Consider the following 25976-nt stretch of genomic DNA (forward strand, 5'->3'; position numbering starts at 1 on the left):
ATGAACTATGAGTGGACTCTTTATACCAGGAAGTAAAACGACTCCATCTATGAGGCTCCGCCTTTCACTCCTAGAGGGTACCGCCCATTTCATAACGTCAACCTCGTCAGTGTGTCATCCACAAAAATATATATATATATTGATGTACATACTTGAAGCTGGGGCGTTTTTCCCCCAGATTTGGCACAGACTGAATGGTGATGCTGATGGGTTCATTTTGCAGTGACATTCGGTCAGAAATGCAGAAAACAACATCAGATGAACATCTCAGCGTTTATTCAAATGATAACGTAAATCCTCTTTGCTTTCATGCGGATCCATTTACCTTTCTGTTGCTCAATAATCCACGTTCAAACCAGTTCTCTCAATCCGTCACTCCTCTTACCTCCAGGAAATAGTCTGCTCCCTTCCTCCTACCATCCTCCTCATATCCCGTCTGCTTGCTCCATTCTCGGATACGTTTAGGATCCATCTTCAACATGCAGATTTCTCACCAGCTCATAAGCTCCTATGTCACCATCAATTTCAAACGCTAAAGAATGGCTGTTTCTCGGCCATCTGCACAAACTCACGACACAGACAGCCGACATCTGCAGTCCACGAGCTGGAGGGGGGCGATGGGGGCGGAGCAGACTCTTCCTGAAAGGGGCGGTTCTCACTCTGTGACATCATCACGTGAGGACGCGCTCGTTTTGGTGGGTATGGGAGGGTCTGCAGGTTTTTACCCAGGAATGGATGAACAGACCAAAATCCTGCGGTGGGGTCGTTTATAGAGAGGAATGAACAGCAGAATACACTTAAAAAGATTGTCATGGTATGGCTCCTTTAAGATTCAATAACTGCACATGTATCACTGTCATGACTCAGTTATTCATTCATCTGAATTTATAACATTTGTGTTTTAGCTTTACTCACTTACTTTATATTTGTGTTCATGTTTGGTTATTCTTGCTCCTTCTCAGGTGTCCTGATAGAGAATATCCGTCTCTATTTTGTTTGATTTAACCGTAAATGTTTGTTTTTCAGAGAGAGCAGCAAAGTGAGATTCTCTTTGTTCGGGGAATCCGTTTCTTACTGTGGAAACCACAATAAACCTTTGACTCTTCTGTCAGCAGAGACTCCAGCCCTGAGAGGATTTTCCTTCAGGCTGGAGCAGCAGAGACAGGAAGCTGCCTGCCTGACCTGCTGTCCAGGTTACAGGTGAGTCTCAGGAACCAAACTTACTTACTGCTGGTTGAACAAATTCAGAGGATTCTTTTTGGCTTCTTGTAGTAGACACTCATTTAAAAGACTTTCAAATGAAGGAAATTAGATTTAGTGAAAATGAAAAAGTTCTTTATGGAGAAATAGAGTCATCTGATTTATGTGTGAGTAGTTCTTCATTTGTAACTCCTACAGCACATCAGGTGTGTTAGTGTGTGCACCTGCAATTATGTATTCACATGTACAAAAGTGACAAAATACAACTCTTGTCTCAAGTGTCAAGTTTCACCAGATATTATTCAAATTATTATTCAAATGATTCAAAGTTCAAAGCGACTGATAAGAGAACTCTGATGACCCAGCATTCTAGCAGCATCTAAACGCATCACTCACACAAATCTTGGAGACGTGAAGAGAGTCTTCACCTGTGTTTAACAGGTGATTCATGTGCAGCTTTAAAGACTCGTTTGTGTCGTTAGTTTCAAGCTGCTGTAATTTAAAGTATGTATAAATTAGAGGTTGTGTATTGTAATTGTACATATGAATATACAGTTATGAACACAATGTATGTATGAGTTACAAATGAAGAACTGCGCTCACACAACCGGATGAGTCTGTTTGTCTCCATGGTTCTGCGTCCGTGGAGAACCGTGTCTCTGCGGTTGGTTTCACGATGGCTCGCCGTCAAGCGTCTTAGTCACGGTTTACAGGTGGATGATGGTTATCTGTGGGGGAAATGGACAAACCTCAAGGGGAGTGATGAGACCCTCGATGAGAGCCAAATGTTCATGGAGGTTTTTGTCTGCATGAAGGAGTTGGTCTACGAGATGGAGGTCAGCGGAGGACGCAGACTCCATCTGAGCGACTTCCTGTTTGAGCTGCTGTCTCAGAGATGCCCCCCCACCGGGGCGTCGGCCTCCATGAGCATCAGCACCGAGCTCGGTCTGCAGCAAACGCTGCACACCTGGAACAGGTGACCTTCATATGGAAATGAATCCCACCTGTGCTGCAGGGGCTTGTGGGAAATGTAGTTTGTAATGACAATAAAATCTAACATGTGAATTTAACAGATTTTAGGATTTAAAATTCAGCACATTTGAACATTTTAGACAAACGGGCCTCTTGGGATTTCATAAACGGATCTGTTCTCTGTGGATCTCCCAGGGTTCTGCTGTCTCTTCCAGCGGTTCTGTTCATCCGAGTGAAGACGGAAGGAGAAAGAACGATTCTGGACATGAAGAAGCTGATGGAACATGTGAACCAGCATCAGGTGAGCTTCAGCGTTAGCTTCAGCGTTCTCTAAAGGTGATCATAGTGCAGACTGTAAGTGTTGTCTTCTTCATCTCAGAGGAGGACGTGCGCTCCTTCCGGCCTGCTGCCCAGCCACATTACTGCACACTTCCTGAAGGTGAGAGTTGTTCACTGAGAAATGTACAAACTGACTGAATGTACAGAGTCGATGATAACTGCACTCCTGCTGCAGGGCCTGATGTATGCATGTGTGCAGTGTAAACGTCCAGGAGAAGAACTGGACAGAGTCTGGTCTGACATGAGTCTTCACTGTCCTCTGATGCTGGTCTCTGCAGCGGTACTCTCTCTGCACTGGCTTTCCTTTGTCTTCAGCAGCATTACATCTCTTCAAGAATCATTCTGAATCTTCAGAAGAACTGACTGTTTTTCTGTGTGGCTGCAGCACTGGTGGCAGCGTCTGTCTGCAGTGGCGTTCTCGCTCTGGCGGCGTCTGAGCGACGGCGAGTCTCCACCACAGCAGCTGCAGCTCCTCACTGACTGTCAGGACTGGGCCTGCAGGTAAGAGCCCGTCTGCTGCTGATTCAACATGAAACTCCAATCCTGCTGAGACTTCTCTGCTGGGAGTGGAAACCTGTCCAAGCTGTTACTTCACAAACACAACAGAGGCTGACCGGAGGACTTTGAAGAGTCTCTGTGTGGAGTCTCATGTACATTTGAAACAGATTTTATGTTGGTAAAGTTCTGTCTGGGTGTAGAAGAATCCTTAAGAGCTGCTGCTGAGGCTTTTGTTGTCTGCAGTTTGGTGAAAGGTTACGTCCTGCAGATGCCTTCAGCTTCAGCTCTTCTTTTGGCGGCCAGCCTTCATCGTTGTTGGCAAAGCTGTGAAGTGAGCCGCCTTCGCGCTGCCCTGAATTCACTGCCACACCAGAGAGATGAGCGATATAAGCAGGTCAGAGCACAACGTCAAACCGCTCACTGTGGGAACATGATGCAGAGACTGAGATCCTTAAATAATTGATGGTTATGACACACAGTTGAGGTGTTGGAATGTATTTCACCTTAAACCCTTTAAACCCAACCTTTTGTCATATAATGTAAAATGACTTTTTGAATGTTGTAACAGAGTCATTGTTTTGGGCTTACCTTTGAAGGATCAAGATACCGGCTGAACACATAATCGCTCTCATTTAATGTGTGAAGTATTACCTTTCTTTGTAACACATCGACGTGCTGTGGTCTCATTTCTGCTCCCAGGTGCTTGTTTTTCTGCTCTTCCTCCACGTCAACGACTACCTGTCAGCACTTCTGGATCCTGAGGTACCTGAGCTCCAACGATCCTGTTCAAGTTTGAGTTATTGCACCAAAGAATGACAAACATGAGCTGCAGTTTGACAGAACATGAGCTCTAGAGCAGCCAGCTCACCTCACAGATGCTGCAGGAAGCACCGATACAAAAGTTAAAGAATATAAATAAACAGACCTTAATATAAGTTGTTTTTCTCTGCACAAAAAAGTTTTTCTCACACTAAATACTATAGATCACATGTGTCAAAGTCACGGCCCGGGGGCCGGATCCGGCCCTCGGGTAATTCTATCCGGCCCTCCAGATCATTTTATTTCATTGTTATTAATGTTATCTTGGACTCGTTTCTTACTTGAATAATTTTGACAAAATATGTTTTTATGGAGAATAAAATATTGAAAGTTATTCAAGGTTTAAGTTGATTTATTTTGGATTAATATTCCTGACTGTTTTTATTCATAATGTTAAATAAATACATTTTTACAGCTTTAAAAATGTAGTTTTAGTTTTAAATAAATGTTTATCCTGTTCGTGTGTTTTGGATTTTGGCCCCTGTGAGATTGAGTTTGACACTCCTGCTTTAGGCAAACTTGGAGAAAAGATGATTATGAGAAAAATAAAATACATTTCTAGTTTTATAACTTAAGGACCTAAAACAGAATCATCTTCAGAGAACCTGAAAGAAGATAAATTACTGACATTTTCATTAAAGTAAATGAAGAAATCAAGCTAAAAGCTCGGTGAGATCTCAGACTTTAAACAGGAAACCTCCATTAATGTTCATTTATTGAGCTAAAGGTTTGATCTCAAACTGGTGACCAATTTCAAAGAAGAAGTATTGTGACATTTTAGTTTATTTTAAATGTATTTTAATGTTCAGAATTCATCAAATTCAGTGTCAAACTTCCTAAAAAAATAACTGATGATAGAAATGGAGAAATGTGATGAGTGGAACGTTGTTGTCCTCTCTTGTAGGAGGAGAGTCCAGAGAGAGCCCGAGTCTTCTGCTCCGAGCTGGTGAGCGTGTTGGTGACCTCTGCTGACTGGCTGCTCGTCTTCACGCCAGACGGTATGAACCTGCAGCGTCACGCCGTCACGCAGCAGCTCTAACGCTCCGTCTGATCTGATGTTAGAACTCCTCCTTTCAGAACCCAGCATTTATCCTTCCGTGACCTTAGTGACGTCCGACAGGGTGGTGCGGTTGTTCCCCTGGGCTTTCTGCAGGTATCTAGACTTCTTTTACCTTCTGGTTACATTTGGTAATAATACAGTTTGAAAGTTTGATTAAAACTACTTATGTGGGGAGTGTTTAGTCTAGTCGTACTTTCTTCTCTTTAAACTATGAAGCTGATTTTTCAGTTTTCTTTTCAGTTTTTTTTATTCTATTTTCCTGGACAGTTGAACATATTCCACTTAAATAATTCTGTCTGTAGATGCAGAATAATGAATAACAAAGTCACAGGCTTCCCTCTGAAATACATTTGACTTTAGGTGAACTGATCATTTTATGAGCTTTTACAAACGCTGAGCTAAAAACTGTTTTGTGAGACACGTTTGAACCGGTTTGTCTCAGTTTGATGTTTCAGGAAAACGCCGCTCTGCTTCAGAGCGCCGCGCCGTGTCCAGGCTTCCTCCAGACCGCCGTCCTCTGCTACATCTCTGCGCTGCAGCTCTACCTGGACGGACAGACTCCCACAGCCGCCAAGCAGCAGGTGGATTGTTTGTGCTGCATCCGTTCATGCATGCAGACGGAAACCTCTTCAACTTTTATTTATTTTCTACCTTCAGGTGGAGTCTTCCCACATTCTGAGCCTCACCAAGCAGTTCCTCCTGAGTCGGATTCCTCAAACACCTCCAGCTCACCTGTCCTCCTCCCGCCTCAGACAGGTATCTGACCTGCATCCACATGTTGAGCCCCGCTCCCTTTGACTGATGCACGTGTCTGTGGGTCCAGCTGGAGTCCCGCTGTGCAGACCTGGATCCAGAGCTGGCTGCAGCCCTCTCCATGCAGCTGGACCCCCACAGCCCCGAGATGGACTTCCTGTGACCTGCAGAGCTCCAGCCGTGACGTACATCCAAACTCAAAGACACTTCTCTGACAAATGTAACAAAAACTGTACATTTTATTTCATTCTTTAGACAGTGCACATTTGTTTGCACACATGTTCATGTGAAGCCCTTCCATTGCTACATTCTAAAATAAACTCTTTAAAGAGTAATAACTTAAAACAGACGTCTTCAAATGAAACTGCATGTTCTCAGCTTGGAACACAGGAATCTGCATTCAGGTACAGCTGGTACTGCATGAAAGTGCATCCATCAGTAACGTGAGAACTCAACATAACAGGACATTCCAACAGATGAAGCAGTTTGTGTTCAGAGACACTGAAATGTTTTCTGGAGCCGACCGTCTGTCTGTGTTCAGACTGACGGAGGTCTGAACACGTCTGAACCCTAAACAAACACTTCACTTCCTTTCTGCTCTGATCCAAGTTCAGAGTAAATCTGACCGAACGGCCGGCTCTCTGGATGTTGTCGAGGTGCTGTCGTATCCGTCTTTAAACACAAAAACATGAAGTGAAGTCTTCAGTCGCTCGTTTTTCCAGCTTCTTCTTCTGTTTCTTCAAATGTTCAAGATTCTTCTGCTGTTTCTGGCAGTTGGTCAGAAACTGTTTCCACAGATCAAATCTGGGATGAAGTCTGGATTCTAAAGTCATGGATGAAGGAAGCGCGTGTTCATGTTTGACCTTTACTGTTGTAAGTGGGAGGAGCCAGACGGCGAGCCGGGCCGCTCGCTGCCTCACAGCCTCTGTGGCCCTCTGCTGTCATCTGTCCCCGTCCTGCTGGACCAGCTCTCCGGTCAGCGTGATGGTGTGCAGGTCTGCGTGCGGGTCTGCGTACGGCTGCGGGGCTCCGCCCCTCGGGCCGTCGGCCTGGGTCAGCGGGTGAACCATGGACATGTGCACGTTCAGGTTGTGTGCTTTCTCGAAGCGCTTCTGGCACATCAGGCACTCGAACTCCAGGTCCGCCTCCGCTTTGTGCTTGGTCATGTGGTATTTTAAGGACGCTCGCTGGCGACACTGGAAACCGCACACCTCACATCTGGAAGGAGATCAATGGTTGGAAGTTCTCAATCAAATGAACCGTTAAACACTCCAGCAGCCAATGAAATAAGACCGAGATGACAGGTACTCAGAGATAATCACAGCTGGTGTAGACATAAAGTGTTCCCTCGCTACAACACGGTTATCTTTTGCAGTCTCACAGATTCTTTGTTTTAAGTGCAGTTTTAGACGCTCTGTTTAACCCGTTGGAATCTAAGGCCTAAAACTCAGTTTTCCAGTCAAAATGTAGTAATTTACTGGAGTGGCTTTGCTCCTGAATGCCTCATCTGGTGGACAGACAGGTGCTTCCGCTGCTTGAAGGTCTGACCGCATTGGTCACAGATGTAGTTCCTCTCCTCTGGAAGCAGACATGAAAGCAGAAAGAGGCTGACTATGTGAGCGGCTGTGAGGCTACGGGAGGGCAGAACCATCACACCCTCACCTGTGTGGATGAGCTTCATGTGCCTCTGCAGGTAGCGGTCGATCATGAAGACTTTGTTGCAGCCGGGATGGGGGCACGGCCTCTCCCTCATCTCCTCGTGATGCTCTTTGATGTGCTTCTAGAAACAGAACCAGAGCGGTTGGACTGCAGTGCAGAAAGCCTCTAAACTGAACAGCACACTTGAAGGAAATGACATTTCATCATCATGTTATTGATTATTGAAGCTCCACCCCTTCTCTCCTCACATACCACAGGATGGTTGGTCTGTTTTTAGCTCTTCTGCTGATCAGAGGAACAAACTGAATGTTTAGATTCTTCTAATGCAGAAACTGAAGAGACGGCGGAAGCTGAACTTTTTTTTATTTGACCGTTTTTTCATGATAACAAGATCCACGATCTCATCATCACCAGAAAACAAGTTTTGATTTCTGGTGATAATAAGTTAATCCAGAATTTACTGAAGCTTCCGTCTCTCTCTTTCCTGCACTGAGATGCAGAGATTTGATCTGTTTTATGTCTCTTTGTTTAGTGTCATAACATGGCAAATGGTAAACGGCGTATTCTTGTATAACGCTTTCTACCCTCCGTCACACGCTTCAGTCACATTCACACACTGGTGGTGGCTCCGCTGCCGAACACTGGCGCCAACCTCCCACCAGAGGGAATTTGGGGTTCAGTGTCTCGCCCAAGGACACATGGACACATGGGGGGGCAAGGCGGGAATCGAACCCGCTCACTTCTGATCAGGAGTCGACCGCCCTACCACTGCACCACGGCCGCAGCAGTACGGCTTACCTTCCAGCTTACACCAACAAAGAAATGCTCACGGAATTTGTTTTTTAGTAGGGCCGTGAATGTTGATTAATAAAACATAACTAATTCGTTGATATTTATTATCCTGCCGTGCAGCTGTGAGATCAGCGTAGTAAAACCGTCTAAAATAAACTTAAACCTTTTTTTACATTCTGTGATTGATATTTCATTACATTAAAGAGATTATATGGGATTTATTTGTAGTTTTGGACAAAAGCGATCTTTTATTTTCATAAATAAGGCAGAGAATAAACGTCTGTCTGAAGGCTGCGGTGCAGAGTAACACCTCACCTGCTATGGGGGGCGGAGCCCAACGGTGTTTGGGAGCAACTTCTCCCAAAAAAGTTGTTTTATTATTTATCACAAGCTTAATAAAGAAAGTTTATGAGAAAAAAAGGAAAAAGAAAAACAGAATTCCAGAAAAAGAGAAATTGTTTTTTTGGGCTCCCTGGTGTGACTTTAGCCTGGATTTCTTTAATATTTTAATTAAAAAATATGTTGATTAGTTTGTTGACAAACTGTATTCTTGTTTTTATAAAATTATGACTAAAACTTGCATTCTATGTCGTAAAAACAGTTTGTTAAACATTTTGGGGTTTCTACAGCAAAATTAATTCCATTTTTGCATAATTTGATGTCTAGTGTGTGAATACAACGTGGAAAAATGACCAAATAAAGGAAATGTCACATTTTATGCTGATTAAAATGATGTCAAATTAGCAGCAGGTTGTAAATTCAAATATAGACAAAAACTGAGTTTTAGATCAAAAGTTCCAAAGGATTAAAAATAAATGTTCTAAATGTCAAATTGTGTGTGATGTCATATAATGATTATTGGCAGATAATAAGTGGCTGCCAAATACAGTGACAAAAAAGTAATAATAATGTTGATTACTCGCGATGAATTGTTTCCAGATTTGTGATTAATTTTCTTTCATCGATTCCCGACCCTATTTTTTATTTGTGATGGATCTTCTCCCCTTCACCTTCATTCTGTCTCATGCAGCAGAAATAACGTAGGGTCTGCAGTTTTCAGTCATTCCTGACCTTCAGCCCATCCGGTGCTCTGTAGACGGCAGTACAGCCCTGATACGGACACTTGTAGATGTTGGGAAGCTCCTCTCTGAAAGACATACAAAGGATGTAGGTTTACTGAAGACACACAGGAGTCTCTAACCCCGAGCTGCAGAACCGTCGTGGAACAGAAGGTCGACTGGGCTGCAGAAAACACAAACATCTACAGTTTTCTGTTTTATTTCTAATCTGATTCTGAAGGAAGTTTTATTTTGGAAAACTTCTGGATTCTCTCCACCACACCCGACTCATTCGTGATGGATGTCAAGTCGCTCGAGTTAAAAATACTTTCACTACTTTCTCAAAGCGGCTGCATCGCTCGCTAAATTCAAACTATCAAAGTTAACAAAAAACAAACATCCTTTACAAGTTTCTGTTGGCAGGAAATAGAAGACTTCAAAATAAAAGACAGCTGCATTTAACAGACAAAACCAGGAGTCTTTACTCCAGATACGGATTTACTGTTGTTTCTATAATAATGCCGACCGGCTGTCTAATGTTAACGAGGATGTTCCTGATAAAGTTGTACAAGAAAATATCAGTTTTAGTGGCCGTTTTGTTTGTATTTTTTAGCTTCTCTTTGACGGTTCTGGATTAAAATCCAAACCACATTTTAACAGTTTGTACAAATAAAGTTTAAATCCGATATTTGACAGAGGATGAAGATAAACTTTACCCTCAAAAGTTAAGATAACTGGAAGATTTTTTAAATCAGACGGCTCCTTCGGCCTCATACAGACCGGGGCGTGGCCTGAAAACGTTTGGGGACTTGAGAGCAGGTCCGGTTCTGGTCCGACCTCCAGCTAAATGCTCCAGAACCTCACAGCGGTGCAGCAGATGCTCCGTGTAGTCTTTGCTCACCCTTTAGGTTTGAACTTGTTCTTCCAGCCCGGTTTGGGTCCAGGTTTCTTCCTGACTTTCGGCTCCTCTGTAGATTTGAGGCTTCGTCTTGTTTTGTCGGGTCCGTTTATTCGACGAGTTCTGGAGGAAAGCATGTCAGTGTCACTTCAAGATGAGAGCGGAAGCAGCTTCCACTCATCATCAAAACGAGAAACCCATTTAGAGAGGTCCGTCTAAAACAGACTGCTGTTCTTTCAGACGACAGCCACATTCTGTCTGTGCTGATGATGGTTTAGGATTTATATTCTAAATAGAATAAAAATACATTTATTTCTACCCTTCATATTCTTGCTTCAGTCACTACTGATGTGAGCTGAAACTTCTTCATCTGTACGTTCTCTTTAGCTACGAGTGAAACGCATCTCAAGATGAAGACTTCCTGTTCTCCTCTTTGCTCTCCTCTGGTCCACATTAAATCCTCCAGTTCTTCCAGCGTTTCCCGCTCAGGTCTGTAAAGTCGTTTCGGACTCGCCTCTTTTCAGCGAAGGGTTCGAACATCTCCTCGTCTGACAGGCTTCCCTTTGGACCTTCTTCCAGCTCTTCCTCTGAGACCAGCCTGAACACAAACCGAATCGCTCTGAGAACACGTTCATGCTAAAGCTGAAGATCTACCATCATTTATCCGAGACTACACATCAACTGTGTCGGGATATGAAGCTTTGAGACGTCTTCAGAAAACATGATTCATATTTTCAGTTGGAGTCACATCAGGATCGGCTTAAAGAAATCAGGTTAAACATTGGAGGGAAAAGAACATTTTAAAACAATTGAAATATATTTAACATTTACAATAAAAAATGTACATTTGAATATATATATTAAGTTTGAATAAATAATGAAAGGAGAGAAATGTAAAAACTGTCCTTAAACAAAGTTTAAAAACAAATAATGTGTTTTCATTTAAACTGTTTTAGGTTTAGAGTTTCTGTATTTCAACTTTTCAGTATTTCTTCATCCATCCATCCATTTTCTTGACCGCTTTGTGCCTTTCGGGGTCGCGGGGTGCCGGAGCCTATCCCGGCTACTGAAGGGCGAAGGCGGGGTACACCCTGGACAGGTCTCCAGTCTGTCTCAGGGCCTCAATCACACACACATTCACTCTCACATTCACACCTAGGGACAATTTAGAGTCACCAATGAACCTATGAAGCATGTTTTTGGACGGTGGGAGGAAGCCGGAGTCCCCGGTGAAAACCCACGCATGCACGGGGAGAACATGCAAACTCCACACAGAAAGGTCCCAGCCGGGAGTCGAACCGGGGCCTTCTCGCTGTGAGGCGAGAGTGCTAACCACTGCGCCACCGTGCAGCCCCAGTATTTCTTCAAATTAACAATTTTTTTCCCTCAAATTTTCAACATTTTTTTTCAAATGTACAATGTTAGCTTTGGAGTATAAACAGTTTTCAATATTTCAGATGAACAACTTGAACGTATTCATTTGAAGCAGATCCTGATCTGACCCACAGATTCACTTCAGGAGCTTCTACACATGTTCCGGAGCAGGAATATTGTTCTGCTGATTTAGACACTAACTGGAGAACCTAAGTGAAGGTGATTCCTCACCTGTCAGACAGATCACTGTCAGCGTTCTGGTCCTCCATCTGGGCCGGTGCTGGAGACGTCCTCTCCTCGAGACCTGCAGCGTCTGTCACGGAGAACAGACCACAACCATCTAAGTCCTGACTCTGAGCGACGCTTCAGAACGAAGTCAGACGAATATTTGTGTCAGGAAAAAAGGTCTTTAGCACTTTGTTAGTCTCCTCTCAGAATCTAGAACCTAAACTGCAGGACTTTCTATTCCTCTTTAATGGAATTCAGACCCTTGGAGCTCCAGATGAATTTTGAATCTTTGTTCATCTTATTTTAGCTTCCCAGCTAAAGCAGAAATGTTCTTTAATGTCTTTTGTTCCAGTTCAAACAAATATTAAACAGATTAATGGTCACTACTTTTTAAAACTAAACTTTAAATATGAGTCGATGTTAAAATGAAAAGATGAACATGTCTATGACTTATTAAAAACAAATGAAGTTACTTTTGTAAAAATGACAATTATTTCAAATGCAATGCATTGTGGTCTGTATTCACCAGAGACTTCTGGGAAATTGTACGTTTTGGAATTGTAGATTTGAACATCCAGAAAGAGATAAATGCCTAAAATAATGCAGTAAGTTATGATGTAACTCAGTAATGTGAATCCGTCCTCTTCAGCTGAGAAAGGCTCCAGTGACGCACGATTAGGATGGAGGATTATTTTATTTTTAAACCAACACCCAGAGATGAGGCAGAAACATTCTGATGAACTGAACACTTTATTATGTTTAATGTCTGGAGCTTAAATCTCTAACTTGTGTTCATATTCCTACGTCCTTCATAGCCGAAACATTCTACAGATATTTGTTTGCTCCACTTAAATCTTAATTCAAGCTTTACAAAAAAAAAAAAACTAAATTAGCAATTAGACCGTTCTATTGATTATCGAGAATATCTGTTTGAGAAAGTGAGAACATGTCAAGTTTTAATCAGATAATCTTCACAAGTTCAAAGCAGCTGATAGACAAACTCTGACGACCAGCATTCTCACAGCATTTAAACGCATCATTTACAGATGAATCGTGGACAGAGTCTCATTGTGTGTAAATGTGGTTTTGTGTACCAAGAGGTTTCTGCATCATTTTAAAGATGTGTGTAGTTAGCTTTAAGCTGTTGTAGTTTTAAGAACTGTGTAAATTGCATTTTTTTGTATTTTGTCATTTTTGTACTTGTGAATACACAATTGCAAGTACATCCAGTGATGCACAGAATGCAGAATTACACACAAATCGAATGAGAATTTTCTCTTCATAGTTCAGGGAAACAGGGAAAGAAAACCTGATTGAGTTTCAATTTATTATCTTTTTATTGTTTATTAATTCAATGATTTTAATCTTTGAATGTTTATGGTTTTATTGTTTATTTTGAATGTGCTAGTGTTGTTATGAATGCCAGCAGCTGGATGCTTTTGGATTTCCTTTGGGATTAAAAAGATTCTATTCTATTCTACTTTGTTCTGCTCTATTCAAATCTACTATATTCTACTCGATTCTATTCTACTTTACTCTATTCTATAGTCTCAGACATGCCCGTCCTGCATCAGACCATCATTAGCATTAGCATTAGCATTAGCTGCTGGTCCGAGGACCTGGTCTCACCTTGGCTGCGGCCGGTCCACTCATCCTGAGCCGGGTTCTGATTCTGCTCCGTAGCTGCGTTCAGACCGCTGTGGATCTGAGAGCTCACGTCTCCTGATGCCGTCCTTCCCGCCCCAGAAGGTTGTTTTTCCTCCTCCTCGTTCTCCTCCGACACCTCTCCGTCACCACTCCCCGGAGCTCCGCCCTCGAGGCCGCCGGTGCGTCCCCGGCGAGGAGGAGTGCTGTAGCGGGTGTCCATGGTGTATCTGTGGCCATCCTCGCAGCCCCACACAGCCTGGACGGACCCCCAGCACCGGCCCTCCAGCACCTCCTGCAGGTGGGGGCAGAAGCGGCAGGCCTCTCCGTGGCGGTGCGCCCAGGACACCAGGCTGTGGAGGCACTTTGGGTCTGAGGTGAAGGCCGGTGCTGGAAGAGGAAACCAGTCTGAGTGATGAAGGTTCATCAGTGTGAGTCAAAGAGAGAGGAAGGATTTCCTTTACGTTCTGAGCTGCAGTTCAGCGACGACTCGGGACACTTTGCATTCTTCCTGAATAACACGCAGAAAGGTCATAAAGGTCGGCACGGTGTAGAAACAGACGGGTAAACTCTGCTCTGACTCACTGGACTCTCAGGTTCTCCTTCCCGACTGCAGGGAGGTTCACTCTCTGCAGGAACCGGATCAGGATGCTGTGGCACTTGTAGAACTTGGCGTGGCATTTTTTGCAGATGAACTCTGACAGGCGAGGGTCGCGGTCCAAGCGCACCCCGACCAGGCGCTGGAAGTCTGAGTGGAACAGGAGGGCCGACTGGGCGGCGGCGTCCGCCTCGCCGGCCGTGTCCGGCGGATCCTGAGGGAGTTTGTGGAAGGCGTGTCGCAGACTGCGAGAGGAGAACTTCCCGTGGCAGAGCCGGCAGACCGCCGCAGACAGTCGACCTGTGGACAAACGGGTTAGTCACACCTGGAAACAGACTCTTCTGGAGCGCTCCTGGTAACCTGGACAACATTTGGTAGAAGCCTAAACGAGTTAACTACGGTGGCCCTGAAGTGCACATCAGTCAATATGAAGTCCCACTCTGATCATCTTTAGATCCGTTTCAAAACATCTCCAGAAATATTTTAATTATGATGAGGTCGTTTTCAGGCAAACTCTGTCATTTTCTAGGACATAGTTGCTGTAGAGCGGCAGCAGCTCATTAGAAGCAATCTAACTCCATTCCCATCACCCACAGCTGAGAGCTCTTGGTTTACATGTTCTACCTCTAGCTTACAGCCCCTCACACCTCCAGCTAATGTTACCGGAGCAACAAAAATGGCGAGCGATACCAGAGCTCTCCAGCCGAACATCAGCTCAGACCAGGAAGACCTTCATGGATCTAGTCGTCTACATTTGGATTCATCAGAATGGGGCGGAGCAGAAAGCTTGAGGCCCCGCCCAGCATGTTTACTACGTCACAATAAGATCTTTTCAAATGTCCTTTTTCATCTGCTCCTGAACCAAAACCATTAGAATAAAAAAAAATCCTAGAAATCCAATTTTGAGCTTAACTTCCTTCATATACGTCCTCCATCAGGAAAATACCACAAGAACCTGTAAAAACATTTTCATCAGACTGGCTCTCTAAAATCACCACAATTAAAAACGCAAAACCAAACAAAATTCCAGAACCTAAAATGTTATTTCAAAATACAAAACATTTTGGAAAACAATGTTTTTTCCAGATATCGAGTGACATGATAAAATTGAAAGGAAATAAGAAACCAGAAAAACTAGGTATTATGGGATGTCACTGATTGGACGACGACGTTAATTTCCTTTTTCAGCAGGAAGTTATGTCTGATGTTAATATCTTCAGACAGAAGATTTTTCTTTAAGCTTCTGCTACAGTGTGATGATCAACGATCAACCTGCTGCTGCTTTCCATCGTCTGCTGAGCTCAAACCTAATCAGTCGGTCAGTGATATTCCATAAGATAAATATACAACTTTTTGTTCCATTTCTGGAAATGACTTTTGTTTCGTTTTTCTCTTTTTTAATTGTCTGTCTGATCTTTGCTCTGTTTTTGCATGGAGTGTTTTGTTGATGTGATTTGTACTTCAGGGCCACCGTAGTTTCTACAAACTGAACTGTTTTGTTAAAACGTATGAACAGATATTAACATTTAGTGCCTTCAGGAGGCTCTATCGTTGTTAAATGGAGTCCCTTCTCTGCTACATCCAGCTGACAGAGTAAATCTTCCTCCCCAAAGCGGCTCCTCAGCCTCACCTGTGGATCTGCACACGCTCTCTGCATGTTTCTGTGCCTCATCAGCCGCCACGCTGGGGTCTGTGCTGGCGGTCGGATCCGTTTCGGGCCCGTCTGCGGCGGCAGTTTGACCTTTTCTGGGTCTCCCTCTGTTAGGCCTCCTCTTCTGGTTTGTGTCTCCCGTCTTCTGCAGCCACGACGTCTCTGTAGATCTGGAGTTTCTGCTTTTCTTCTTCATGCCTTTATTTACAGCTGGACCGTCAGCAGCTGATCTTGAGACGGAGATTCTGCTGCTTCAGTCGCTGTAAAACCGAAACCCACACATTATTCATGTAACATTCTTAATTATGCTACAAGGCTTAGCACACTTAAGATTACTAATATAGTATCTGCAAGAATAAACATGTTTCTGTTCATAGTAAATATTATAATTACATTTAAAGAAAGATTCTATGACACATTTTTAAGTTGTTTGTAAGAGAAATCAAGAGAGCAAATGTTGTCAATACTGACCAGGGCTCTATAAGATTACAGAATTAAAAGTTTTTTTTTTGTTTTGTTTTTTTCAATTTAAAATTTTTATAACAAATTACTCAAACAAAGAAACACAACTGTAATAGTTTGGTTCTTAACGTGTACATTGAGCATAATAAAGACAAACATTACATTTAAACATAGATAATTAATTCTCAGATTGAATTGTGTTTGTAAAAACTATCGTTGCTGCTAATCAACACTTTTAGAAACAGGCTCCTAAAAACGTGTCGGGTCAGTTTTTAATAAAACCTCGTTAGCGAACAAAAACATCACGTTAGCCAAGCTCGGTTAGCCTCATTACCCAGCATGCTCTGACAGGTTTCTACACTCAAACTCCGTGAAGCTGCATGCAGACTCATGCAGACAAAGCTCACCTTAAAGGTGCACAAGTCCTATACCACCATCAGCATGTCGCGTTTTATCCAGTCTCACAAAATACTCAAATTCTGCCGCAGCTCGTTTGTAAACATTGTACCCCGGAAGAGCAATCTGACGGACAACCGGAAATGTGCAACAAACGGCGCCACCTAGCGACCAGGAGGACCAACCTGATATAAATGTCATTAATTCTGTGGTGCCGTCTGGAATTTTATGTATTTATTTAGGCAAAAAGGAGAAAATAAAGAAGGCAAACAAAAATATTACATCTTAACGTAGATTTTGATTTTAACATTGATTTTAATGTGGTTATTTTTGTGATTTGTATACAAACGACAAACCTGTCTACATTGAATTCTATTAATTTCCTGCCCCTCCATGTCCATTCTATGCCACCTTTGTGTCTTTTATATTAGTTTTAATGTTTCTCACTGTTTGCATTTTATTATTGTTATAATGATTTTCTAACATGTATTCTTAATGTATGTTAATATTTTTTACTGGTGTATTTAGTTTATGTTTTTTCTACAGATGAAAAACAGTTTTTGGGGTAATTCTGGCTCATGCAGCAATGCTACTGATGTGGACTGTCTCTCTAAATAAATAAATAAAAACAATATTCATGCAATTACAATTTGTATTTACACATCAACATACTCATGCAAATGTTGCCGTTATAGACATATTTGCACTTATACCTACAGTACATGATAGGATGGATCCATGAAGCGTCAAGTTTGTCAAAAACGTTTCAATTTATTGCTGCTAAAGCAGTGAGAAGAGAATCAGTTATTAGTTCAAACGGTAAGATCCACAAAGAAAAATCTACATTGTATTGGTGATTACTTTGAGAAATAGTAAAAACTACTTTCATAGCTTTCCTTTTCGACTATCATAAGACTTATGTTTTTTTATTATTACTTGGTGTTTTTACAATATTCTTCATTTGTATTTACAGTATTTTTTAAACCTTTTAAACAGACGAACATTTTTGTTTTTCTAGTCTGTCCGTCACTTATTTTAAAGTCCTCATCAAGAACACTGAATTGATTTTTCTTATTTCCAAATGATTTTTATTAATTTTAGATTTGTTGATTTCATTTTTATTACAATTAAATCTTATCGTCTCGTGACGTTCCTGATAAATAAATGATTACACTTCAACAAAATGAAATGATAAACTTTTTTATGAGGATAGAATAAAGAGTAAATAGTCGTGTGTCTTTGTGAAGCAGCATCAGGGATGTATCTGTGTTTCTGCAGCGGTTCAGACGATGATGCAGAAACAGATGAAAGGAACGGTTTGACATCAGAACTGATGCAGGACTTCTGCTGGAGCGTCAACACGATGATGGAGTCGACCCTCAGGAACCAGGAGGATCAGATGAGACTGTAGTGATACTGAATATTACACGTTATTACTGCTCAGGGGTGGAGCGGCTCGCACTCTGGCTGCACAGTGGTTACAGTGATGGTCTTGGTTCAAATCCCAACGGTGTCCTCCAGAGCAGCAGTTTGCATGTTCTCCTCGTGCACGCTCAGGTGTTGTCCTCGTGCACGCTCAGGTCTTGTCCTCGTGCACGCTCAGGTCTTCTCCTCGTGCACGCTCAGGTCTTGTCCTCGTGCACGCTCAGGTCTTCTCCTCGTGCACGCTCAGGTCTTCTCCTCGTGCACGCTCAGGTCTTGTCCTCGTGCACGCTTACGTCTACTCCTCGTGCACGCTCAGGTCTTGTCCTCGTGCACGCTCAGGTGTTGTCAACGTGCACGCTCAGGTCTTCTCCTCGTGCACGCTCAGGTCTTCTTCTCGTGCACGCTCATGTCTTTTCCTCGTGCACGCTTAGGTCTTTTCCTTGTGCACGCTCATGTCTTGTCCTCGTGCATGCTCAGGTCTTCTCCTCGTGCATGCTCAGGTCTTGTTCTCGTGCATGCTCTGGTCCTGTTCTCGTGCACGCTCAGGTGTTGTCAACTTTCACGCTCAGGTCTTCTCCTCGTGCATGCTCAGGTCTTGTTCTCGTGCACGCTCAGGTCTTGTTCTCGTGCACGCTCAGGTCTTGTCCTCGTGCACGCTCAGGTCTTCTCCTCGTGCACGCTCAGGTCTTGTCCTCGTGCATGCTCTGGTCCTGTCCTCGTGCACGCTCAGGTCTTCTCTTCTCTGGTTTCCTCTCACAACTTCCATCAGAGGTTCTGCGAGTTCTTTAGGTGTGACTGTGATTGTGCGGCCCGGATCAGACGGGCGACACGCCCAGGGTGTACCCCACCTTCACTCAGCAGCAGCTGGGATAGGCTCCAGCTACCTAGTGAACCCAAAAGGGATTCTGTGGGTTTGGACTGATGGAACAGGACCTCACATGCGAGGCCTTATGGTCCTATACAGGAATCATTCAAACACGAATACCCTTCCTGCTCTTTATTTTATTTCTGTAAACGTCTGTTCATGTTTTCGTCTTCTTCTTCCCACAGTAAATCATTTGCCTCCACTTGACCCTCTCTGATGATGGAATTAGTTTTATGCTCTCTTCACCTCCAAGCAGAGCCAAAGTTGGAATAACTGTGACGCAGCTGAAGATGGACGGACACCAGACCTGCTGGAGAACCTGGAGGAGGTTCCACTGACACGTTCCACCTCCAGGTACAGAACCAAAACCTCCTCTGAGGGCTGACTCATCGTTGGGATGAAACCCCCTCAGCTTTGAAACTTTCCCTTCTGGTTGACACTGAATATTAAGATATTTGAAAGTTTGACAAAGTCAAATGACTGAAACAGTTCTGCTCGGTGGCAGCAGACGATGGTCAGGAAGTGATGCCGCTAAAATAGTGCGTGACTGTTCTCCTAACACCTCTGCACTGTGGGTTACCATTATAAGCATGTCGAAAAGATTTAATCGAGTCTCCACCACACACGCTCGAGTCGTCTGAGAAACGAGTCCACTGAAGGAGGAAGAGGGTAACACTTCAGATTCAGAGAAGAAAGACTTCCTGTTCGTTCGTCTTCTCTGTAGAGATATTAGAGCAAAAGTGGAAAATATTTGATGAGAAATTTGATTTTCACTTCATCACTGAAGTTTTTATTCAGATTGATCTGTTGTAATCAGAACTTTTTAAAAGAATTCAGACCTGGAGAGTAACAATCACTATTTTGAATGGATGTGACGGTCCCGCTCCGATACGTTCCCAGCGGGATTTTAATTAGGATGAGGCTATTTTGAGCTACAATCACGAAAAGTGTCGTTTTCTACAACATAGTTTCTGCAGAGCGCTGCAACAAAATGACAGCAATAGTGCAGCTATCCAGCTGTACGGTTTAGATCCAGACGAGGAACACGAAGACGTTCATGGACCTATTTGTTCATGAGCAGAATGGGGCGGGGCAGAGAGCTTTGGCCCCGCCCAGCGTATTTTTCTGTCATCAATAGAATCTTTTTTTATTTGTCTGTTACTGAATCACAAAGATTTGATTCACTGTTTTCATTGGAGTGAGTCTTCAAGAGAACATCTTAGGGCTGTAAACGCTAGCTCCGCCCCCTTTAAACTAACCAAACTCAATCTGAGTTCGAACTCAATGATCTTAAAGGAGTCCGCCGTCGAACGATGACAAACACCCGTTAGACCCGGCGGAGACGCCGTCAACAGCTGTGTTTACATGAACACAATCGGAATAAACGCCGCGTCAGAATGAAACCGTGCCATGTAAACACGCCAACCGTTATACTCTGACCCGATCAGACTCATCCGGATCCAGCTGTCCTCCGATGGAGTCAGGTGGATGCTGATTGTTGATCCGTGGTGCTTGTAAACAGTTCCTGCCGGTCGTGGCGCTCCAGATGAGGCTTTGTGGCGCCGACAGGACCGATCAGCTGCTCCACCTGAGCGAACCGTCTCTGACCACAGCGGCCGGACTCCAAGCTTCATGTCTGCGAGCGGGGGAGGGAGCTTTGTCACGGTGTGCGCTCTGGCGGAGGCTTCAGACCGCCGTCCAGGACTCAGGAGAACCGCGTCTCACTGGTGAACCGGTTCTCCGTTTGTGACATCATGTGGGTTGGAAGGGGCTGGTGCTCAGAGAGCAGGTTTTTAAATCTAAATATATATTAGAATACAGCTGTAGATATTTATTGTACTGCTCCTCAAGATTACCATATTTCACCGACTGTATAGAAGTTTGGGGTAATAATTCTAAGAGTTCACTACATCCTCTCTTTATGCTTCAGAAACGAGCCATCAGAATTAGACATAAAGACGGTTATCTTGATCACACTAACAATTTATTTGATCAATCCAGAATCTTAAGACTGTATGACCTTGTGGGAAAACATTCCCATAAATATCCAGAAACAGTTCTTAGAAATGAAGGAGGAACAAACTGAGAGGATGCAGGAACTTCAAGGTCGGATTGATAAGAACCACAAAGAAAAGTTTCTGTGTTTCTGTGTGGAACTAAACTCTGGAACAAGTTAAGTAATGATCTCAAACAATGTTCAAGCATTTATACATTCAAGAAAACGTATAAAGAAACTCTAATCTATGAAGATCAGACGAGTTAAAGATCAACTGGTGGTTGAAGAATTCCAAATGTCTGAACTTGAATGTGATGAAATAATCAAAGATTTTCAAATGTAATCAATGAGTTTTATGTTCTGTAATATGCAGTAATGATCACTGAAATGTGTTGATTACAATCTATAATGTATTGATTTTACTTCATCTAATGATGTTCACTTGATTTCTTTCATAAAATGTTATTATTTTTATATTAAAAGTGAACTGAAAGTTAGTTTTTAATGCTTTAATGATTTAGTCTGTATTTTTTTAGGTTTAAAACATTTTATAAACCAAACATTTGATCATTTTATGCTGCCTTGAAATCTTGTTGGTGACTTCTTTCTGCCCACAAAGTTCAGTGAAGGTTTAATTTCACAAGAGAAATGTGGATTCATGACGGTGTTGGTTCTGCCTCAGAGCTGCTATAAAGACCAGCAGGAGAGCTGAGACTCCAGAACATCAAGACCCGAGTCAGAAGAAGTTCCTGGTCCTGAATCCACATGAAGACCCTGAGCGTCACTCTGCTGCAGCGTAAGTCCTCAGGACGCTCTACGGTACCAACCTTCAGGACCTTCTCCTGGAGCTGCTGGACTGGCTGCAGCTCGACTCCTCAACAAAGCTGCTTCAACTTCAGCCAGACACCAGTACCAGCAGACACGGGGAGCTCAGAACCAGAACCAGTTCCTGCTGCACACATCAGACCTTCATGTGAGTCTGTGGACGATAAATCAACTCCGTTCATGAGATCACTGGGGTTTGAAATCATTTATGATCATCAGAGTCTTATCACAAAACAGGAAGTGGATTTCTTTACAAAATCCTAAAGACGACACAAAAACCTGAACTCTGATTTAGAGGATGATGATTGGCTCTTGTGAAAGAAGTATTTCTTTATATTCATGTTTTTACCTAAATCCTAATGAATAAATCATAAAGCAAAGATATGGTCATTCTTTCATTTTTCTGTCTAGAAAATTAACTTCATTCTGTAAAAAAGTTCTTATTTGTCTTTTTTCAGAGGTGAAAACAGAGAGATCTGCTTCAGAGACGACCTTCTGTGGGCAGGAGACCTTCAACCAGGAAAACTCTGAAGGAAGCGGCTGAAAGGTCTCAGAATATTCTGTTATAAACCAAAGTATTCTTTTCTTCTAGCAGAGTAACTGTGTTCTCACCTTTTAAAAGAGGAAATGTAACTTGGTAAACATCTATTGTTGCTCATACTTTCATGACGACTTTGATGCTCAGATCTCTGCGTCTTTCTCCTTCAGACACATAATATCTGTTTCCTGAAGTTCTTCTGAGTTTTACTTTTGTTTTCATATAATGTATAATTCTTTATGCATTTAAGATACAAAGATACAACTCTTTTCTTTAAATCTTTGTTCAGACGGATTATTACAAACTAAACTTCTAACGATGTGCGGTTGTCTCTGATGCTTAAGTATTGTTGAAATGTATCAGAAGAGAATTCAAAAACCTTTCAAATAAATAAAATTTACATTTAAATATTAATTAGATTAATTATAAGCAGATGAATAAAAACAAACTAACTTTGGGTAAATGTAGGAAGCTGTGATATTAATATTAACTGAGTTTATAGACCGGGTGAATGCTGCATTCTGATTGGTTACATTAATCTACAGCAGGGCGTCTCAAACTCAATCTCACAAGAGGCCAAAACACACCTGAGGTCAAAGGTCAAACAGGATAAACATTTATTAAACACTCTAAAACTACAATTTTAAAACTTAACTTTTAACATAATTATGAACAAGATATATAGTATTACCTGTGATAATACTAGTGTGAATGCTGGAAGCTGAATTTGACGCTGAAGATGATATCCAGCGAACATTTCACTGTGGGCCCCCTATGGTTCACCTTTGGGCTGAACTCCTGGGTCCAGGTGGGTTTGTCCTCTGGTTCCATGGTGGCCTCACCTGTGATTACCCACACTGGCTTGAGTGGGGACTCAGTAGTCGGACTCGCTGGACAGCGGCGCTCGCTAACCATGGAACCCACAGACAAACCCACCTGGGCCCAGCATTCAGCCCAAAGGTGAACCATAGGGGCCCACACTGAAATGTTCGCTGATAGTGATAGCTGAAGATGCTGAAACTGAAAGTTAGCTCAAATATTAGCTACATTCTAAATTAGCTTAAAAAGCTAAAAAAAAAAACAAAAAACAACTCTGGTTAGCTAAAACAGCTAGCATGTAGCTGAAATATCAGCTAAACTTCAAAATAGCCTAAATAATCTCAGTAAACACCAGAATAGTCCAAAAAACTGACAGAATATAAATTTTTCAATCTTTAAAACTGTAACCTTTTAACATAATTCTGAATAATAAAAAGGCAGGAATATTATTCCAGAATAAATCAACTTAAACCTTAAATAACTTTAATATTTTACTCTACATAAAAATATATTTTGTCAAAAGTTAGAAATGAGCTCAAGATAACATCGGGTCATTAATAACAGTAAAATGGTCTTTAGGGCCGGATAGAATCACCTGGAGGGCCGGATCCGGTTCGAGGTGAAGTTTCTGTCTGAACTGATCCTTTATTTACGGTGAGGATCAGCATTCACATCACTTTCCTTTGTAGTCGAGGTTTTCTTCTATAAATCTTTCCCCCAGGACTGTTTTCAGCTCCTACTCAGCGGTTGTTTAGTTCTTCTGAACCAGAGTGTGGTGTGTCTCCATCAGCTCTTGGACCTCGTCAGTGTTATTAGTCATTACTGCACAAATACATTTATAAGAAAGTAAAAGAAAAATCTGTTTTCATAAATAAACTGAAAGCAGCAAACAGAAGAAAGTTTCATGTTTAGCTGAAATTGGAGGTTTGGTTCCTTTCTAACCACGTTTGGCGTTCTGGCCGTCGCGTCTGTGAATGGAGGGAACGGTTCGGAGGTGAAGAAGACTCTTCCTCCCTTCACTGTGACTGCTGCTGGAAACCATCGCAGCATTTCTCTGAATGAAAGAGATACGGAGGTGTTGTGGCTTTCTGCCCACGGCGTTTAATTATACCAGGAAAATGTGACGCCGTGGTCACTTTAGTTCTGCATCAGAGCTGGTATAAAAGCAGCAGCAGAGCTGAGACTCCAGAACATCAAGACCCGAGTCAGAAGAAGGTCCTGGTCCTGAATCGCCATGAAGACTCTGAGCGTCGCTCTGCTGCTGCTGTTTGTCTGCTGCTGCAGCTCCATGCGTAAGTCCTCGGGACGCTCTGCATCCTCGCTGTCGATCTGTCACTGAATGAGACTCATTTCTGTGGTTCTCCTGAAGCTGCTGCAGTCCATCAGAGCACAGGTCCTGAACAGTGCTGCTTTAAGTTCAGCACAGTGACAGTTCCAGCAGCGAGAGTGGCGGGAATAATCCAAACTCATCCTGGTTGTAAACATCGGGCGTTCATGTAAGTTGATGCACATAAATACGTGTAATGACGTAGAAATCCTCTTCTGTTCATGTGAGGTCGTTGGGGTCATTCTGAATAGTTTGAAATCATTTATTAGTATTTTATCTGTACAGTAAATAACAGGAAAGTTTCTGTTTACAAAGTCCTAAAGATGAAACAAAACAAAACCTATATGACCGGAAAAGATGATTATTAGTTAATGTGATTAAATAACTCTTTATATGTGCGTCTTATATAAAGTGTTTTCATAAATCTTATTGAATAAATTATAACTATGTAACATTTTTCTGTCACTTAGGAGAATTTTCTGTTTGATCAAAATCTTTCTTTGAGATTATAATTCTTATGACACATATAGTGTCTCTTTTTATGTATTTGAGTTTTACATTTTTTATTATATATGTACATTTATTTTATTGCTTTTAGGTATTTTATTTGTTGAGTCTTTGTGACAAACGGACCCTGAGTCTGTAATAAAAGTATCTTCTTCTTCTTCTTAAATTCCCATAAATTTAACAGAATAATGTTTAATAAACAAAATGTTTTTATGTTGTTTTAGAGTCTCTACGGTCAAAGGAAGACAGATCTGCTTCAACGACGACTCTCCGTGGGCTAAGAAGATCTTCAACCAGAAAAACTCTGAAGGAAGCGGCTGAAATACGGCAGAATGTTCTGTTACAAACCAACGTATTCTGTTCTGAAATGAGGAACTCTTGTAGCCTTCTTTGCTCATACTTTGTACTCATTTTGTACTTATTTTATGTGTTCTGTTTTTTAAGGTGCAAACTGCACAGAGATGTAATAAAGTTTGTATAACGATGACATTCATTCATGCTGCTCTGCTTCAGTTTTCTACACTCAAATATTTGCTGTTTCCTGAAATTAATTAAGTTTTCTTTTTTCTTCTTTGACGTTCTGATCATTGACTTCAACCTTTTTGAAGATCCAGTAGATTTATCTGCTGCTAATCTTAGAAAGATAAATGACAGAAACGTCTCTGTGAAAGATAATAAACAATGAGAGAAAAATACAAAAAGATTGTTTCATATAATACTTTTATTCTGTAAAAAGTGTAAAAACAGGTCAAGTCATTTAAAAACTCTTTTTATCAGGTAAATTATTCCACACTAAACTTTAAAAAAGGCGTCGTCTCTAATCCTTGAAATCTTGTTTGTTTGTGCCAAAACAGAATTCAAAAATCGAAAACTGCATTTTTATGATTAATTAGTGCTGTTGTAATCCAATGGAAAAATAATAAATTGAACCATTTAGATCTAGTTATAGATGGAAAACTATAATGTTAGTAAGTAATTATTTTTTTGATCCCTGAACTAAAGCTGATATTCTCCAACATTTAGTTACAAAAAAGAGAATGTTGGAAATCTGAACGCAGATGGAGAAAATCTAAACTACAGGTAGATTATAACATCTATAAAGAGAAACTTCACTTATATAATTTACAACTGAGCAATGCAAGAAAGTCCTATTTTTCTGACATTATTATCAAAAACTCCCATAATGCTCGGGCCTTATTTAATGTAGTCGACAGGTTGACAAAACCCCCTGTGTCAGTGGCACCAGAACTTTACTCCACCAAAGCCTGTAATG

The 25976-nt window shown here is 42.0% G+C and overlaps 3 protein-coding genes across 6 annotated transcripts in view; 2 read left to right on the forward strand and 1 right to left on the reverse strand.

Annotated features, from left to right (window-relative positions):
- The window catches only part of LOC112152799 (FA complementation group A), a 27352-nt gene extending 15665 nt beyond the window's left edge, over nt 1-11687 (forward strand). Inside the window, exons 30-43 of one of the 3 annotated variants that reach the window (XR_002920394.2) lie at nt 1113-1200; nt 2016-2176; nt 2368-2473; nt 2552-2611; nt 2687-2791; nt 2897-3012; nt 3253-3403; nt 3709-3771; nt 4733-4826; nt 4906-4981; nt 5331-5469; nt 5546-5644; nt 5712-5861; nt 11557-11687. Coding sequence is in view for 2 of the 3 variants with exons in the window: in XM_024282592.2 (XP_024138360.1) it covers nt 1113-1200; nt 2016-2176; nt 2368-2473; nt 2552-2611; nt 2687-2791; nt 2897-3012; nt 3253-3403; nt 3709-3771; nt 4733-4826; nt 4906-4981; nt 5331-5469; nt 5546-5644; nt 5712-5804 (1351 nt within the window). In the remaining variant the exon portion in view is untranslated. Of the gene's footprint in view, nt 1-1112; nt 1201-2015; nt 2177-2367; nt 2474-2551; nt 2612-2686; nt 2792-2896; nt 3013-3252; nt 3404-3708; nt 3772-4732; nt 4827-4905; nt 4982-5330; nt 5470-5545; nt 5645-5711; nt 5987-11556 lie in introns of those variants that run through there. The other 2 variants (XM_024282592.2, XM_024282593.2) reach the window with 2 other exon arrangements.
- Nucleotides 5863-16578, reverse strand: znf276 (zinc finger protein 276). Its single transcript, XM_024282596.2, has 12 exons — nt 16413-16578; nt 15523-15803; nt 13880-14192; nt 13759-13805; nt 13280-13684; nt 11654-11735; nt 10563-10646; nt 10052-10171; nt 9164-9239; nt 7304-7421; nt 7120-7219; nt 5863-6859 (listed from the first exon to the last, which is right to left on the reverse strand). Exons 2-12 carry the CDS (start codon nt 15737-15739, stop codon nt 6583-6585), a joined length of 1839 nt encoding a protein of 612 aa, XP_024138364.1. The 5' UTR covers nt 15740-15803; nt 16413-16578; the 3' UTR covers nt 5863-6582.
- A 6849-nt stretch (nt 16579-23427) lies between these two features.
- LOC112152811 (C-C motif chemokine 4 homolog) overlaps nt 23428-25976 on the forward strand; it is a 20345-nt gene continuing 17796 nt past the window's right edge. The window contains exons 1-3 of one of the 2 annotated variants that reach the window (XM_024282608.2): nt 23428-24161; nt 24239-24365; nt 24928-25196. In XM_024282608.2, coding sequence (XP_024138376.1) covers nt 24104-24161; nt 24239-24365; nt 24928-25024 — 282 coding nt within the window. In that variant the 5' untranslated portion in view covers nt 23428-24103 and the 3' untranslated portion in view covers nt 25025-25196. Of the gene's footprint in view, nt 24162-24238; nt 24366-24927; nt 25197-25976 lie in introns of those variants that run through there. The other variant, XM_036212530.1, reaches the window with a different exon arrangement.

This window comes from Oryzias melastigma, linkage group LG6, assembly GCF_002922805.2.
Source record: "Oryzias melastigma strain HK-1 linkage group LG6, ASM292280v2, whole genome shotgun sequence".
Taxonomy (NCBI): domain Eukaryota; kingdom Metazoa; phylum Chordata; class Actinopteri; order Beloniformes; family Adrianichthyidae; genus Oryzias; species Oryzias melastigma.

Bases quoted from the DNA above. Each gene is read 5' to 3' on its own strand.
- znf276 (XM_024282596.2), bottom strand. From the start codon at position 15,739: ATGAAGAAGAAAAGCAGAAACTCCAGATCTACAGAGACGTCGTGGCTG. The intron at 13,806-13,879 runs GTGAGTCAGAGC...CGTGTTATTCAG, and splicing joins AAGGAGAACCTGAGAGTCCA to GAAGAATGCAAAGTGTCCCG. The intron at 6,860-7,119 runs GTAAATTACTAC...ATCTCCTTCCAG, and splicing joins TCAGGAGCAAAGCCACTCCA to ATGTGAGGTGTGCGGTTTCC.